This window comes from Caloenas nicobarica, chromosome 2 (genome assembly GCF_036013445.1).
Source record: "Caloenas nicobarica isolate bCalNic1 chromosome 2, bCalNic1.hap1, whole genome shotgun sequence".
NCBI classification, from domain to species: Eukaryota; Metazoa; Chordata; class Aves; order Columbiformes; family Columbidae; genus Caloenas; species Caloenas nicobarica.
Genome location: NC_088246.1, coordinates 11,494,812 through 11,509,850, shown reverse-complemented (window position 1 = coordinate 11,509,850; position 15,039 = coordinate 11,494,812). Strand labels below are relative to the sequence as shown.

At 41.4% G+C, this 15,039-nt stretch overlaps 1 protein-coding gene across 4 annotated transcripts in view; it reads right to left on the bottom strand.

Annotated features, from left to right (window-relative positions):
• ZMYND11 (zinc finger MYND-type containing 11) overlaps positions 1-15,039 on the bottom strand; it is a 107,576-nt gene that overhangs the window by 58,575 nt on the left and 33,962 nt on the right. For all 4 annotated transcript variants that reach the window (XM_065629015.1, XM_065629017.1, XM_065629016.1 and 1 more), the window contains exon 2: positions 3,018-3,152. In XM_065629015.1, the coding sequence (XP_065485087.1) occupies positions 3,018-3,133 (116 nt within the window). In that variant the 5' untranslated portion in view covers positions 3,134-3,152. The remainder of the gene's footprint in view (positions 1-3,017; positions 3,153-15,039) is intronic.

The window sequence follows — 15,039 nt, the reverse complement described above, 5'->3', positions numbered from 1 at the left end:
AGCTATGTTTACTCATCAGACTAGTACTTTAAAGCAACTCAAAGATCTTTATCTTTTCCTTGTCAGAAGTTATCACCGTCAAAATATCATCTAATAGAAACTAGATCACTTTTGTCACTGATGTGCATGTGGAGTATTTACAATGTCCAAGCAGTTTTTAGATTACTCTTCACCATTAACACCTTGCACATCTTTCTCAAAGTACCAAGTCTGCTTGGATTTCTGTTTGGTCACCTATTTTTCCTTCTGATTAGAGATGAGTCATGCAATGTGGATCTAGACCGTTTTTAAAAAAATGAAACTACTCTTCAGTTACCAAGAGCAGTATTTCTTTTTTCTAGTATTTAATTGCTTGTTTTCTCAACCTTGTTTGTAACAATAGGATTTGTCTTACCTAACTTTACACAGCTAAATGTTATTCGCACTATCTTAAAACAGGCATCTCATAGAGTGGGATGAAGCCCCAGCTTGACGTGCCTGTCTACCTGTATTACATATAAAAAGACCATAAACAGCTAACAAACTCAGCTAATATAGGGACTGGAGTAAATAATTAGAAATGTTAAAATGGAAAGTATATAGCTCTAGTTTACCCACTTGTCTCCTTGGTGACATGATGCAAATATATGCACTTTAAAGGATTCTTAAACTCAAGTGCAAACTTGTATTTGGTTTACACAGCAAGGTTTTGGTAGCAGAGGTACTACAGGGGTAGGTTCTGTGAGAAGCTGCTAGAAGCTTCCCCCATGTCCGATGGAACCAGTTCAAGCCAGCTCCAAGATGGACCTGCTGCTGGCCAAGGCCGAGCCCTGCAGTGACGATGGCAGCACCGCTGGGATAAAGTATTTAAGGGGAAAAAACCTGCACAGCACCAGCATCAGTCAGAAGAGAGGAGTGAGAACATGTGAGAGAAACAACTCTGCAGACACCAAGGCCAGTGAAGGAGGGGAGGAGGTGCTCCAGGCACCGGAACAGAGATTCCTCTGCAGCCCATGGAGATGCACGATGGAGCAGATCTCCACCTGCAGCCCAGGGAGGTCCATGGTGGAGCAGATCTTCACCTGCAGCCCAGGGAGGTGCACAATGGAGCAGATCTCCACCTGCAGCCCAGGGAGGTCCATGGTGGAGCAGATCTCCACCTGCAGCCCAGGGAAGTCCATGGTGGAGCAGATCTCCACCTGCAGCCCAGGGAGGTGCACAACAGAGCAGATCTCCACCTGCAGCCCAGGGAGGTGCACAATGGAGCAGATCTCCACCTGCAGCCCAGGGAGGTGCACAATGGAGCAGATCTCCACCTGCAGCCCAGGGAGGTGCACAATGGAGCAGATCTCCACCTGCAGCCCAGGGAGGTGCACAATGGAGCAGATCTCCACCTGCAGCCCAGGGAGGACCCCATGCCGGAGCAGGGGGATGCCTGAAGGACTTCACCCCATGGAAGGGACCCAGGCTAGAGCAGTCCATAAGAACGGTAGGCTGTGGGAAGGACTCGCATTGAGGAAGCTTGTGAAGGTCTGTCTCCCGTGGGAGGGACCCCATGATGGATCAGGGGAAGAGTGTGAGGAGTCCTCCCCTTGAGGAGGAAGGAGCTGCAGAGACAATGTGTGATGAACTGACCACAACCCCCATTCCTCACAGCCCTGTGCTGCTGGGGGGGAGGGAGTAGAGAATTTGGGAGTAAAGTTGAGCCTGGGAAGAAGGGAGGTGGGGGAAAGGTATTTTAAGATTTAGTTTTTATTTCTTCATTATCCTACTCAGATTTGATTTGCAACAAATTAAATTAATCTTCTCCAAGTCAAACCTGCTTGGTGAGCACCTGGTGTCCAGCCAGGGTCAGCCCATCACAAACCTCAAAAATGAAATTACAATCTCCCTCTCAAGCCTGCTTGGAACTCTCTATCTACGGGAAGGTGCTTTTCGGTTTAATAGTGCATTTTTCTTCAATGTACGAGTCAGGTACACACAAATTCATTGGGGACATAATTTCTTTTCCTGTTTATTGTTCGCTATGTTTGGAGAACCTGAACTGTTACAAATCTTCCACTTACGAAGCCAGTTTTGCCTGTCACTTCTGCCCCAGACCTTACAAATTTTGTCAGTGGACCATGTTACAATGCTGTTCACTTCGTTAGCAACTGCATTGTTTATAACTCTCTCCCTTAGTGGTCTCTGGCCTCATTATCAGTTCACATTGGTTCTGGCAACTGAATAGTTGCCAAATGGTTACTTTTGCTCTTTTAAATTATTCATATTGATTACTTTGACAAATGTGACGTACATGCTGGCCTGGAAATGCAGACAAAGCAGAGAGGGGCACAAAACCTCCCTCGGTTTTTATTACAGTGACTACTCCAAGTTATCTTAAAAGGTAATTTAATATTGTAGACCTTTTCACACATTGCAAGCTCCACAGAACAAAGAATATATATTTCCCCATGTATACTGCACCTAATATATTTTGAAGAATATTTTAATATTAACAATAGCATTAGGCATAAGTGGTAATAATTTCATTTGTTCTTTAAAAGCATCCTATGCTCATCTCAGGAAATATGGCTTATTTGAGCTACCTACACTTCAGGTTTAACTTTGCCTTCTAGAAAAGAGTTCCCCCCTGGCCTATCACATTTTCCTGAAGAATTAGATTATTTAGAGATTTTATTGCCCTTTTCTCCTTAACTGTTACATCCACTTCGTGTATTTTGACCAAGCTACCAAGTGAGCATAACCCTGATATGCTAAACTTAGTTCAAGTACTATAAATATTGCATGTTTCCTAAAAATGCCTATACAAAACAAACGCAGAGTGAGTAAGATCTCAATTCAACAGCTTAAACCTCACTTTAGGATCTTCAGGTGCTCAGTTCCATAAGTTTTTTTATAATTAGATAATTAGTAACACAGAAGTGCATGTAACTGTTTCACAGTCTCTCACAACATTTACTGTCTCTGTTTCCCAGGGCTTTTAATAGCATCAACCTTCCCCCTCATCAAGACTTTTTTTGGAACAGATCACTTACTTTGTAATACGGTCAATGTTAGCAATTTGCTTCTGGTTCCGGATTATTTCTATAGCTGCCCAAAGATGCTGGATAGCCTTTGTATCTGCCTGTCGTCTCTTCGTTAAGCGTGCCATGACCTGTTTACTTGGTCAGCTGCAGCCAATAAATAAAAAAAAAATACACCAAAAAGTTAATCATGAATTATGAAATGGACAACATTATGATCATATTGCAATAAATATGATTACAAGGAAAATTGTGTTAACCTATAGCAGTTAAATCTGTATATAGCAGCGCATTTTCTTATGCTTAAAGAGCAGTAAAAAGCAAAAAAAAAGTAGCTTACAAGAACCCCTTTCACATCACATAATCTATACAGAAGACAAAAGGCAGGCAGTAAAAATTACCATATCAATAGCAAACAGCTTATCAAACTGGTTACAAAAAGTCACTTAGTTCACATCTCAGTTCCCTAAAATTTGGTAAAAAGCAGCAGCTACCCCAGCCTGAAGCTTTCCCAGCCTCCTGCACTGCCCAAAACCTTAAAAAGGGTGAGCAGTGCTTGAAGACATCACATGGTGTAAGCATGAACTCTGACACACAGAAAAATCTGGATACAATATAGCTCTCAGAGTACTACTTTCATATTTTTATTATTTAAAATTATTCAAAAAATCAATTACATGAGCAGAAACTGTAAGTATATTTTCATGGATGATAAATATTTAAAGAAATATTTTGGAGCAATTCCATTTCCTGTAATATACTAAAACCCAACAGGACCAAAGTGCTTCTGATGGCATCTACCCATCTAACCAACCCTGAATGGGAACATAATGAGCAATCTGGCTTTGTTTACAAATTTTCCAAAAGCTCAAGGCAATGAGTACAGATAAGCCATAAATTGCCTACAGCTCTCCTACAGGCACAGAATCCCTTTTTAAAAGCTTAACGATGCATTTTGATCACTAAATAACTTTCTTCCAGTGCCATCACTTTCTCAATGAAAAAAATGACTGATTTATGACTGCTGCCAAGGTTTATGATTTTAGAGCTCTGTCCTCAAAATGAACTCTGTGGTATGCACGCGGATACTTGTAACCAGCAGAATATTAGTTTCGGTAACCCAAAATAATATAAAAAATGCAAAAACACTACACCATCTGTGCAATGTTAAAGATGGGAATTTAAGTATTAAAGGCATCCCTCCTCTCAAATTCACAAACATTCAACAGATTCAAGCACTCCATCAGTCACAGCAATGCAATTTCCAAGTCCATAGGACCTAGAGGTACATGTCTAAGAGGACTTTCACGTTTCAGACCTGGTATAAGCTCAGCAACTCTTGCTCACTCTACAGCTGTCATGAAACAAAGTGCAACGTTCTGTTATAAAGAAGAAATCATTTAAGAGCATTGTACTTAACATTACGTAGCCCCTTTAAAAAAAAAAAAAAAAGAAAAAAAGATGATGTGAAGTGATATGTGCAATCGTATCTCCTGCGTGAGGCACCTCTGGCTGCTGGAGATAGCAGGGAAGGGCAGAGCAGGGCGGCACTGGTGGGGACACGGGGTGGTCATAAATTGACCCCACATTTCTGCTTTAGAAATCTCTTCCCACTGGGATTTAAAGCAAGGGCAACTGGATGGATCTTTCAGAAAATAAAGCCCAAGAATACATTTTTGAGGGAAGGATAAGGGGGAATATGACAGACATACAGCTGAGAGTGACAGCAGTAGATAGCATCACCTAAGAACGGTTCAGAGAAAGAACGTCCCTGTCGGGAATAGTGGGGAGAGACCTTGCACCCCTGTGAGCTCCTTCGCCTTCACTCCACAGAACATGGGGACGTTACAAGTAAAAAATTATAAACATATGATTATTTGTAGAATTTAACTTTTAAGGAAAACAGACCCATAAAATACAAAGAGGGATTAGACACTAACGCAACAATCTTTACAACCCTACTATATTAGCATAAAACTCCATTCCTAATGCAAAACTGACTAAAAGGGATATTGTTCTTTCTATTCTACCTCTTTACAAAGTATATGCTTTAAAAGCTGTCAGCCAATATAGCAGTCGACAGGCTGCACACCAAGCCTCTTACACAGAACCGTGTCCACATGCGAGGATCAAGGAGGAAACACTCATCCTTCTCAACCCTGTAACAGGGTGAACCAACACACCAGTTCTCAGTTTATTTTGTAATAAACGAAGTGGGTCCTGTTATCCCGAGTACTTTAAAAACGACCGTTATTTCCGGCAGCCTGGCATATGGCTGCCCGCGTGAAAGCTGCGATCGGCGTGCCTGGCGCAGGAAAGAGCTGGTTTTCTCTCACACCCCTGGGACGCCCGGGCCCAAGGGCACAGGGCAGCGCCCTGGGGAACCCATCTGCCACCTCAGCACGGGCCCTGCTGTGCAGCTGGAGCAAAGGCTGACCTCTGGGGCCGGGAATTCCCTCTTGTTTCTCCAGAGAGGGAGAAAAAGTCCATGTTCGAGACAGGGAGAGTGAAGCTGTAATTACGGGTTCCTGAAGCCCTGTGGTTGCAGAGCTGCACCTCAGATGGCCGCCAGCGGGCACCCAAAGGCGTCTCTGGCAAAGGCCTTACGGGCTCCCCGTTTCCTTCGGAATGAATCACAGAATCACAGAATGTCAGGGATTGGAAGGGACCTCGAAAGATCATCTAGTCCAATCCCCCCGCCGGAGCAGGAACACCCAGATGAGGTTACACAGGAAGGTGTCCAGGCGGGTTTGAATGTCTGCAGAGAAGGAGACTCCACAACCCCCCTGGGCAGCCTGTTCCAGGGCTACGTCACCCTCACCGTGAAGAAGTTTCTTCCCATATTTAAGTGGAACCTCTTGTGTTCCGGTTTGAACCCATTGCCCCTTGTCCTACCATTGGTTGTCACCGAGAAGAGCCTGGCTCCATCCTCGTGACACTCACCCTTTATGTATTTATAAACATTAATGAAGTCACCCCTCAGTCTCCTCTTCTCCAAGCTCAAGAGCCCCAGCTCCCTCAACCTTTCCTCATAAGGGAGATGCTCCACTCCCTTCAGCATCTTCGTGGCTCTGCGCTGGACGCTGAATCTCCTGACCATCCCTTTGCCCCATCCTTACCACGCTTCATGGGCTTGGAGCATGCAAATGCTACGCCCTGTGCCATGGCTGCCCAGGGAAGCGGTGGAGTCACCGTCACTGGAGGGGTTTAAAAGGCGCATAGACGAGGTTCTTAGGGACACACTTTAGTGCCACAGTTAGGTTATGGTTGGACTCGATGATCCTGAGGGTCTCTTCAAACCAGAATGATCCTATGATGCTATGACTAACCCCAACCTGTGGGACAGGCACACACCTCCCAGGCCACAGCCGCTACAGGGAGGTCACTCCAAGGGATCAGGCGGGACCTGGTCTGAAGTAACCCCCCCAAAGCGCAGCTGGTGTAGATGCCCACCCAAACTGGTCCCCCTGCGCTGGACCCTGCTCCCCACCATTGCTCACACAGGCACGGCCAAGCTCTTCCCTCCTGCTTGTTTGGAAATAAAAGCGGTAACAATTCATGCACATGTGACACAGCAATCACACAATTTTGTAGGATACAATAATTTTAGCAGGTGTTCTGCCTCCGAAGAATATACACTTCATTTTTATAGCTTTGGTTTACTATTTAAGGGCACTTTTGTTAAAGAGTTGACGCTGCACCATTGAAACAGCAGTTCGTATACACCACACTTCCGAAAACACAAAAATAGATTTTTTTTCCACGATTCCCAGACCACTTTAGCATTATTTTAATCTTTTAATTGAGTGGTGTAGAAGAAATATAGAGCCTTTTTGCATTAAAGAAAAAGATTAAAAGTTTGTGGCATATTTCTTGCTGTTCATTGCAGTCACTCTTCCTCCATGGTAAAACTAACCACAGTAGTCTACTCCCTGCATTCCTGCAAAAATGTAAGCAGTTTTCTAAATTATTATAAAATCCTAAAAATAATTTGTATCAGACTGTTAATAGTTCATAAAATGCTTTGGAGTGCTACTCCCAAGCAACAGAAAATGCTCACAGTGCTTCAACATGCACAACTTTTTCATGCAAACAATAGTTGAAAGTTTAATGGGAGACATATTAGATTCTTAAATTTATATTTATCACTCCTGATTATTTGCTTATATGTGGGTGCAAAGACACACACACGAGAGAACAAGCATAAACATCCAGTGTGTGTGAGCATGTGTAAGAATCTATGGCTTAGAGGTTAAATACCAAAAGAGACTGATTCATCCGTGCAGTGTTTTAAAGATGTTAGAACTCCAGAGGCTCTTTAAAACCACAATACTGAAATGTGTATTTACATATAAATGCTTGAAGACGTGTCTCATTACCCTCTTTCTTTATAGCATTCATTTCAACATCCTGGAAAGAAAAACTAAAAGCTGAAGTAAACACCAACTTCCCACTTGTGATTTGCTGGCCACCATGCTTGTTTAGCTATGATTTTCCCTGTCCATACAAAATTATTTGCTTCACGCCATTCCTGTCACATTCTGCTAGCAGGTTTATGGTAGGATGCAGCTTCTTAGAGAAAGACTGGCAAACAGAAGATGGCTAAAAATCCAAGGAAAAAATCCAGCAGGATGTGTCTTAGGTTTTGTAGACATCCATGGGACCTGCAGAATATAAGAAGGATTCTCCTAATAAAGGAAGTTTTGTGTGACTGACATGCCAGCTCACACACTTCCATCACATGCTCACCCACACAGGGCCCAAAGCAAATAATTTATCTTCTCAATTTTCAACTCTCTAGCTGTTCCTCAGTGCAATCTGAGTAAGGTTTTACTATGTATTATAAATCCCTCTTGAATGTCCGATGTACAACATTTCAAAAAATACACCACTTTATTGTACGCAACTTTCCCCGAGAGTTAATATTACGCAGGAAGAGGAACGGTGAACAAGCACGCTTAACAAACGGCGCTTTATCTTGTGAATACACACAGCACGGCTTATCTTCCCAGAGCCTACAGCAAAGCGTGCGTTGCCATGTGGTGGCAATGTTACCGCAGCGGCAAACCAGGCTTACTGTCAAAACAGCAAGGCTACTACTAGTCCGCAGGCACACACTTGGCCAAATCAAATGCTCTACAGCTGTCTGTTGCAATAGCAGTGGATATGGAAATCTGCACTGCAAGTCAAAACAAAATAAACAAAAAATATCTTGCATGTCTAGGGATTTAGCCCAAGGAACCTCCTGACCTGCTGTTTGCATCCAATTTAGCAGATACTGTCCAGTACTAAGTTTAGCTAGAAACTGTCCCTACAGACAAACAACTGAAAGGTAGTCAAACCTTGCCATGCTTTAGCTGTTAAATACTATCATCCAAGCAAAATAGGATGCTTCTGAAAATTTAGCTGATGAATTGGACTTTGCACTGAAGCAGACGGTGTTTGCAGTTGGGTGCTGCTGCTCTCATGGGAGCTGCTAATTAAGAGCTGACAAGTAGTAGCTTGTTACATCTTCCCTTCATACTTGGCAGTGAATGAGGCTACCTGTGGTGCTCGGCCCTTTCAGCACAGAGTCGAACAGGTTAAACTTCACCCCTGCTATTAGCCACCATTTGGCTGAGATTTGGTATGCACTTAATTGCAATGGAAAGATAGTTTAAGAAGTTGATCCTTGCCACTGCTCAGCTGCTAGTTTCTGCCTTTCAGTCCCACATCCCTGGGGCTTCTATTATTTCTTCCACACTACATGGTGAAAAGATTTCAGGCTTAACAGGAGGCAGAAGCTAGGCTCAGTCCTAGTTTTTGTGGCTTCCATGCTGTGAGACTGGCTGAGTTTGGGCGGTTAGGAAACTTGGACACAGACTTAGCTTCATATTTATATGCACATTATAATATGGACTCTAGTATTTATCTTAAAGTTTAACTTTTTATAGTAAGCATAAAACTGTATATATAAGCAGTACCAGTAGTTCCAAATGTTTAGTGCTTTGTTCTTGTATTAAATAAGAGCTTCCTATTAAAATCCAGATTACAAATTTAGGAATTAATGCAGAGTTTGGCTCCCTGGACTTTATACCGGTCTTTGTTGTACTCTGAAGTTCTGCGAGTTTACAGTTTACAATTTAAACTGCTGCTAAAACATATCTTTCGTCACCAGTTCAGCGGGAGGGTAAACTCTTTAGTCTTCTCCTCCTAGAACAACTGAGAGCAAAAGTGACAACTACCCTATTTTTACATATGGAAAGTGCACGTGCAAATGTTTAGACTGAGCAGCAGTGAAGGTCACGCATGGGGGCAAAAACAAGAGAAAGTTTAACTTCAAGTCTGCCTTCCAGATCCAACAATCCAGAAGTGTGGGGAGTAGCTGTAAGTGTGAGGACAAAGCTTTTGGCAAGAATAATCCCATATTTTGCTAACAATTCATTTGCCTCTTGGAGCATGCAATATTACCAGTATAACCTAAGGATTATCTGGGCATCTGGTAGTAGGAGACCCTGTTTTTCAAGACTGCAGGTTATCAGAAATACAGATTTTGCATACAAACTCATTTTCAAATGTTTAAGAATAAGCAAGGATTTTGGTATCATTAGGTATTTATTCTGGACTGAATCCCAATCCACTCAAGTCAACAAATGCCTTTCTGCTGACTTTCCAGGGTTTTGGAGTAAACTTTCAACTGCTGACTACTCTTCCATATGCTCACAATTAAAAACATAGGGAGGCGTTCAATAACATTAGTGATACTGAAAAGATGCAACAAAGCCATGTGGCTAAAATAGGCAAAATGTCTTTGTTAATTAAGCTGAACTCAGAAAATCAGACCACAGATTAATAAAAGTTACCAAATTCTTCAGTGTGCCTTTTTTGTATTAAGAGATGAGTTTATGCTGTAATGCTGTCATTTTGGAAGTTATTAAACTACAGAAGATTTTTGGATGTTGAATGTGTGTCATTCCTAACAAAAATCTTTTCATTTCACTGTTAGATTAAGGTGCACACAGTCTACTAGCCTAATTATCCTAAATAATTCACATGTGCAAATGAAATAATTTTGCTGTTATGCACAACCCCACCTTTTGCACTTCCCGATTGCGAGGTTTGTAACCTTGACATCGTGCAACTTTTTGAGTGAGGCTCTGCATAGCTCCGTAGCACGCAGTACAGACAGAAAGCAAGACTACATGAATACAAAACTGTAGTGTTCTGCTGCTTTCCCTCTGCAATTTATTTTTTTTCCAACTTCAGTACGCAGAATACAAGCAAGCTTTTGCTACTACCTTGTGCCATTCCAAGATGGCAGTGAGCCACTGGAGAAATCAGATCCAAGGGCAGTACGGAATTAAAGGCCCCAGGAATACTTTTACTACACATATATGTAAGCTCTACTTTAATCCCTGACATTGCATTTACTTAATTTGTATTGTATTTCATTCAAAATTATTAATAACAGGTCCTTCACTGAGGCTAAGGCATGTGATACTTGAATTATAAGCTCAGGCATTCTGAATCATCAGTGTACGAATAACAGAACTCTCTTTTTCTTTTAAAACCAAACCTGGACATTCTTGTTTGATTAACTCACTCCGCTAGAGAGAACTTGACACAAACGTTGACACTCCGTCCCAAAAGAGACTTTCTAAGAAAGTGTCAGTGTAAACAGAGTTTAACAAAACCTGAGATGATGCATCAACAACAGCTGCTGAGAAAAACAGAATAATAGCCATACACCCTAAAAAAAGGCTGTCAAGGTGGTTTTGTTCGCTACCTAATAGAAATATATGTACAGGACTGAAATGTAATCCTGTATTCTACCAGCCCTCCAGCCAACCCCAGTCTGGAATTTCACAGACAATAGCAAATGCCACCCTAAAAATTGGAAGGAAATTATCCTTTGTTCCCGTCTGGCAGAAATCACTGAATAAAACTTTATCTGGCAAAGTAAGTTTGGAAAAGAGAAGGGTACAAGTGCCAAAGAAAGTAATATAGTTGAAAGGGCTGAAAGCAAAGAGCTAAACCTGTTACTAGCAATGTAGCTACACCAACTTCCTTCACGTGACTACTTTTTTCTTGGTCATCATGTTTTATTCCATGTGCTAAGGAAGCTGAAGCACATAATACAGTTTCTACGAAAGATTTGTCTCAACACAGTTTTTCATGTGTACAGGTTCCACATTAATCTTTTAAAATAGACAGTATTTTCCTTAATATTTCGATTTTTAATAGGTATGAAATGGAGATTTTTTTTTTGTTTCTATTTTGTTTTATAACAAAATTAACAGTTGCACAGGAATATCCAGAACCGCACAAGTTTTAGTTACGTGAGAAAATACCACCACTGGAAATGCATACACTGTTGACGCATTTAGCAAACTTCTGAATGAAGGCAATATCAATTAAAAACAGTTTAGCGTGGTTTGGCTAAGGCTTAGTTAATGAAATTAAGCTACACTAAATAAAGAGTTTCCACAATGGAAATAACACTGGTATAATTTGCTTTAAAAATACAGTTCTTGTGAAGTGATGTACCTTTCCCAAGAAGATAAGATTTAGCTGCCATAGTAACAAAGCCCCTTATTTCCAGGATGATGATACACTAGTATTAAGCAGCCTTTAAGTTGTTCATCTCCAGAAGACTACTCATCTTTGTTTGAAGAAATTTTCTATACAAAAGATGGTCCAACACGACCAACTTCAACATCACTAAATAATGGATGGCTCATACAAGGTGTAGAAGATCATCCTACACATTTCTTGTCCCCTACCATGGCTGAAAAATAATGAGTTCTCTTCAGATTTGCTTATTTGGGGATTTATCAAAAATAATACTAGCACCCAAATTGCTACTAGCAATGCTCTGGCTCCCCTGTATGAACACACAGACGCATGGACACACAAGCAAGTCACACACACATGCCTTAAGAGGCTTGAACTAACACGTTTTACCTTCCATTTGCCACAGACCAAGAGCATGAAGAGGGTCAGTTACAGAAGATTAAGTGACACGTGGAGACGGGATCATGTTCTGAACCCCTGCTGCACGCTCATACAGGCTTTCTGGGGTTTAACTACACCCACTACCAAATTCCATACTTTCCAAAGCAGCCTAAAGCTAAACCATGGGAAGATGCTCGAGGAGACTCCGCAGAGGGAGTTAACACCTAATGAGCAGCCTGAGATATTTCCCCATGTAGACGAGCCCTTAGCAAATAGACATTTCTCGTCCACCGGCTTGGCTGTAGGGAGCCGAGATGATTAACGCAGCTATGCATCCTGACAGGCTCCAACGCTCGCTTGGTCATAAAAATGGAAAAATCATGGCCAAAGAAGGCTGACGGTGAGGGCTGGAATTTCCGTTTGGATGATAAATAGATGCCACTTTGATTCTGCAACTCTAATAAAAGCGAGAGGTGGAAGACATTTTTGAAAATGCTAAGAAATGTTAATGAGAAGAGTAACTCTTTCTCCGAAAGCAAGCTTTTGATCATCATCTTCCTTTCTGTTCGGAAAGTTAAGGGGCTTGGTTATTCTGTAAGACTCAGCTGAACTGATGCAATACATATCTCCATCAGTAAGTAAGGTATAATAAATAAGGTATGATGACATAAATAAATAAATGATTTTTCATGGTATATTAGCAGGGAACATAATTCCACATAGAGTCAGTTTCGTACTAAAAAATAAGAAAAAGAGATACATTTTCCAGGTCAAATAACTAGGATTATTTGGAAAAGAGCCAAATCATGAAAAAATGTAAATTCATTGCAGATTATTGAAGGTATATAGTAAAATAAGGAGTTGATGTTGACTTTTTTGCAATGTAACGTGAGATTCTGAATTTATTTCTTCTCTTTCTCTGAACCACACACCACTGACAGCATCTTTAAAGTACAAATTGTGATTCTGCTGCCAGCAACAGGGCTTGAACCTTAGATGTTTGTAAAAACTATTCCTCCACCAGGCTGCATTTTTATTGACAAAAGGCAGCTGAATCAATTTGTGTTGCCCCTTAACAAAAACAAAGACTGCCTGAACTTGTTTCTTTCAAAGGTATTCTCTTTGGCCTCTCCCTCTCTATAAATAAAAGCACAACTACACAACTTCTAAAACTGCTCAGATGTTGAATTATTTGAAAGTCAGTGTGTTATGCAGGCGTGACCACTTTCCTCCAGAAGTCAGACCACGAGCAATGTTAGCCCAGAGACTTTTTCTTGTCAGCAGTCACCTCAGGGAAAGCCGATACTATATAAAGAAAAGAAGTGCAATTCTGAACCAACTAAGGTTTCCAAACCGCGGCTCCTTGAAGCCCAAAATGTCTGGGCTCACCCTTGGAAACTTTCAGAAACAGGCTCAGAACTTACAGAGTTAAAATACATAGATCTGTAATGCAGGTAAGATGAGCCAAAGATAAACACTGCCAAAGCTTACCGGCTTCTACAGCATTAATCAAAAGAAACTTTAAGGCAGGGAAAGGATCAAATTGTAAAAACTGAGCTTTAGATCCTGCCTCTGAAATTCAAGGCGAATGTCAGAAATAATGGACCTGAAAGTTTCATGCAATGCTCCCCCAGCTGTGGGACAGTTCATCAAAACAAGAGCAACAGGAAGAATAGTATATTGTAGAACTGGAAGCCCTTCCCCAAGTCCTCACCTCACTTATTTTCTTCTCTCTGTTGTTTAGAGAATGTATTTCCTAGGCTGGGCATAGACATCAGTCTTAACAGTATACTCTGAAGTGTATTTGGAGGGTATGCTGTCTTCTTCATAGGCAGTACCCAAACTCACTAATTACACACATTCCAAGAAAGCTTTCCTCTCATCCTGCCCCAAACCAAGTCTATCATCACTCCTTAGTGAAGCCTTAATCCCCATCCCCTTTGAAGGTTCTTTTTGATTTTGTTTTTCTTTCCATTGACATTTCAGGGGCTTTTTATACCTCAAAAGCAGGTAAGTAATTTTGTTTGCACTTTCTTACTTCAGATCGCACTCAGCTCTCCCCCCAGACGTTCATGTCTGCGCAAGGACGGCGCTTGCCTAGAGGACAGTTTACAGACATGCGAGAACAGCAGTTTTCATGAAAACCAGTGTACAGTAATAAACAACAGGATTCAAAACTAAACAAATCTTGAAGTGGAAAACAGCTGAGTATAATCATGACCCTTTTCGTTTTATCTTTGCTGCAGAAGTTTATAAATAAAAACTGGAAAAATGATAAAAGTAAGTTTCAAACCACAAACTTTACAAAGAGAAACTTTAAATGCAAAAAAAATATTTTAAAAAATTCCAAAGAAATAGGTCAGGCGATAAGTTGCCATTACTTAGATAACACCAGGTTCTCAGCAAACCTGATACCAGCTGACATGAATAAAACTTTGCCCTACCATTGCAGGTTAGCATTTCCTTCCTGTAAGTTGTTTAAAAGACACAGGAGTGAGGACGGGCGGAATATATCACTTCGTTTTCTAACCAGCTCTTGGTACGGCTGATGGTTTGGGGGAGGTTGGCAAATGGGCTTTTCTGGCACAGAGTTTCTTCCCCTCAAGCATACCTGCTACCTTGGATTGCAGTCTCACATTCGTTGAGCTGTTTCTTTTAAAGATCTTGGTGGGATCTCCAGTGTGATCTCTTCTGGTACATTTCCTACTACCTATAACTTTCAGATGCTTCCAACTCTTACTTCTCATCTCTCACCTGAAGCCAACTTACAACATGTCTTTATTTTTTAACACGGAGAATTATTCTCAAGGCTTTTCCAGGAGTAGTTGTGGGTGAATTGAATGATGCACTTTTTGATACTGAAAATCCATCTAGCATCAGAATGATTCTTGCATTTTATATCTGCTCAGTATTCCTCCTATGGGAAACTTATTACTTTGACCAGTGGTTCGCGGATACATTCATATGCCCATCCCTGGCACATGCTAGAGCTACAGGCCAGAGAGACAAAGGAGCTCTCTGCAGCTCTGCCAGGTTACGATACTTCTCACTTGAAATATTATGTTCTGCCTCTCCTCTGGCAGGTGCACCTGAAACCTGT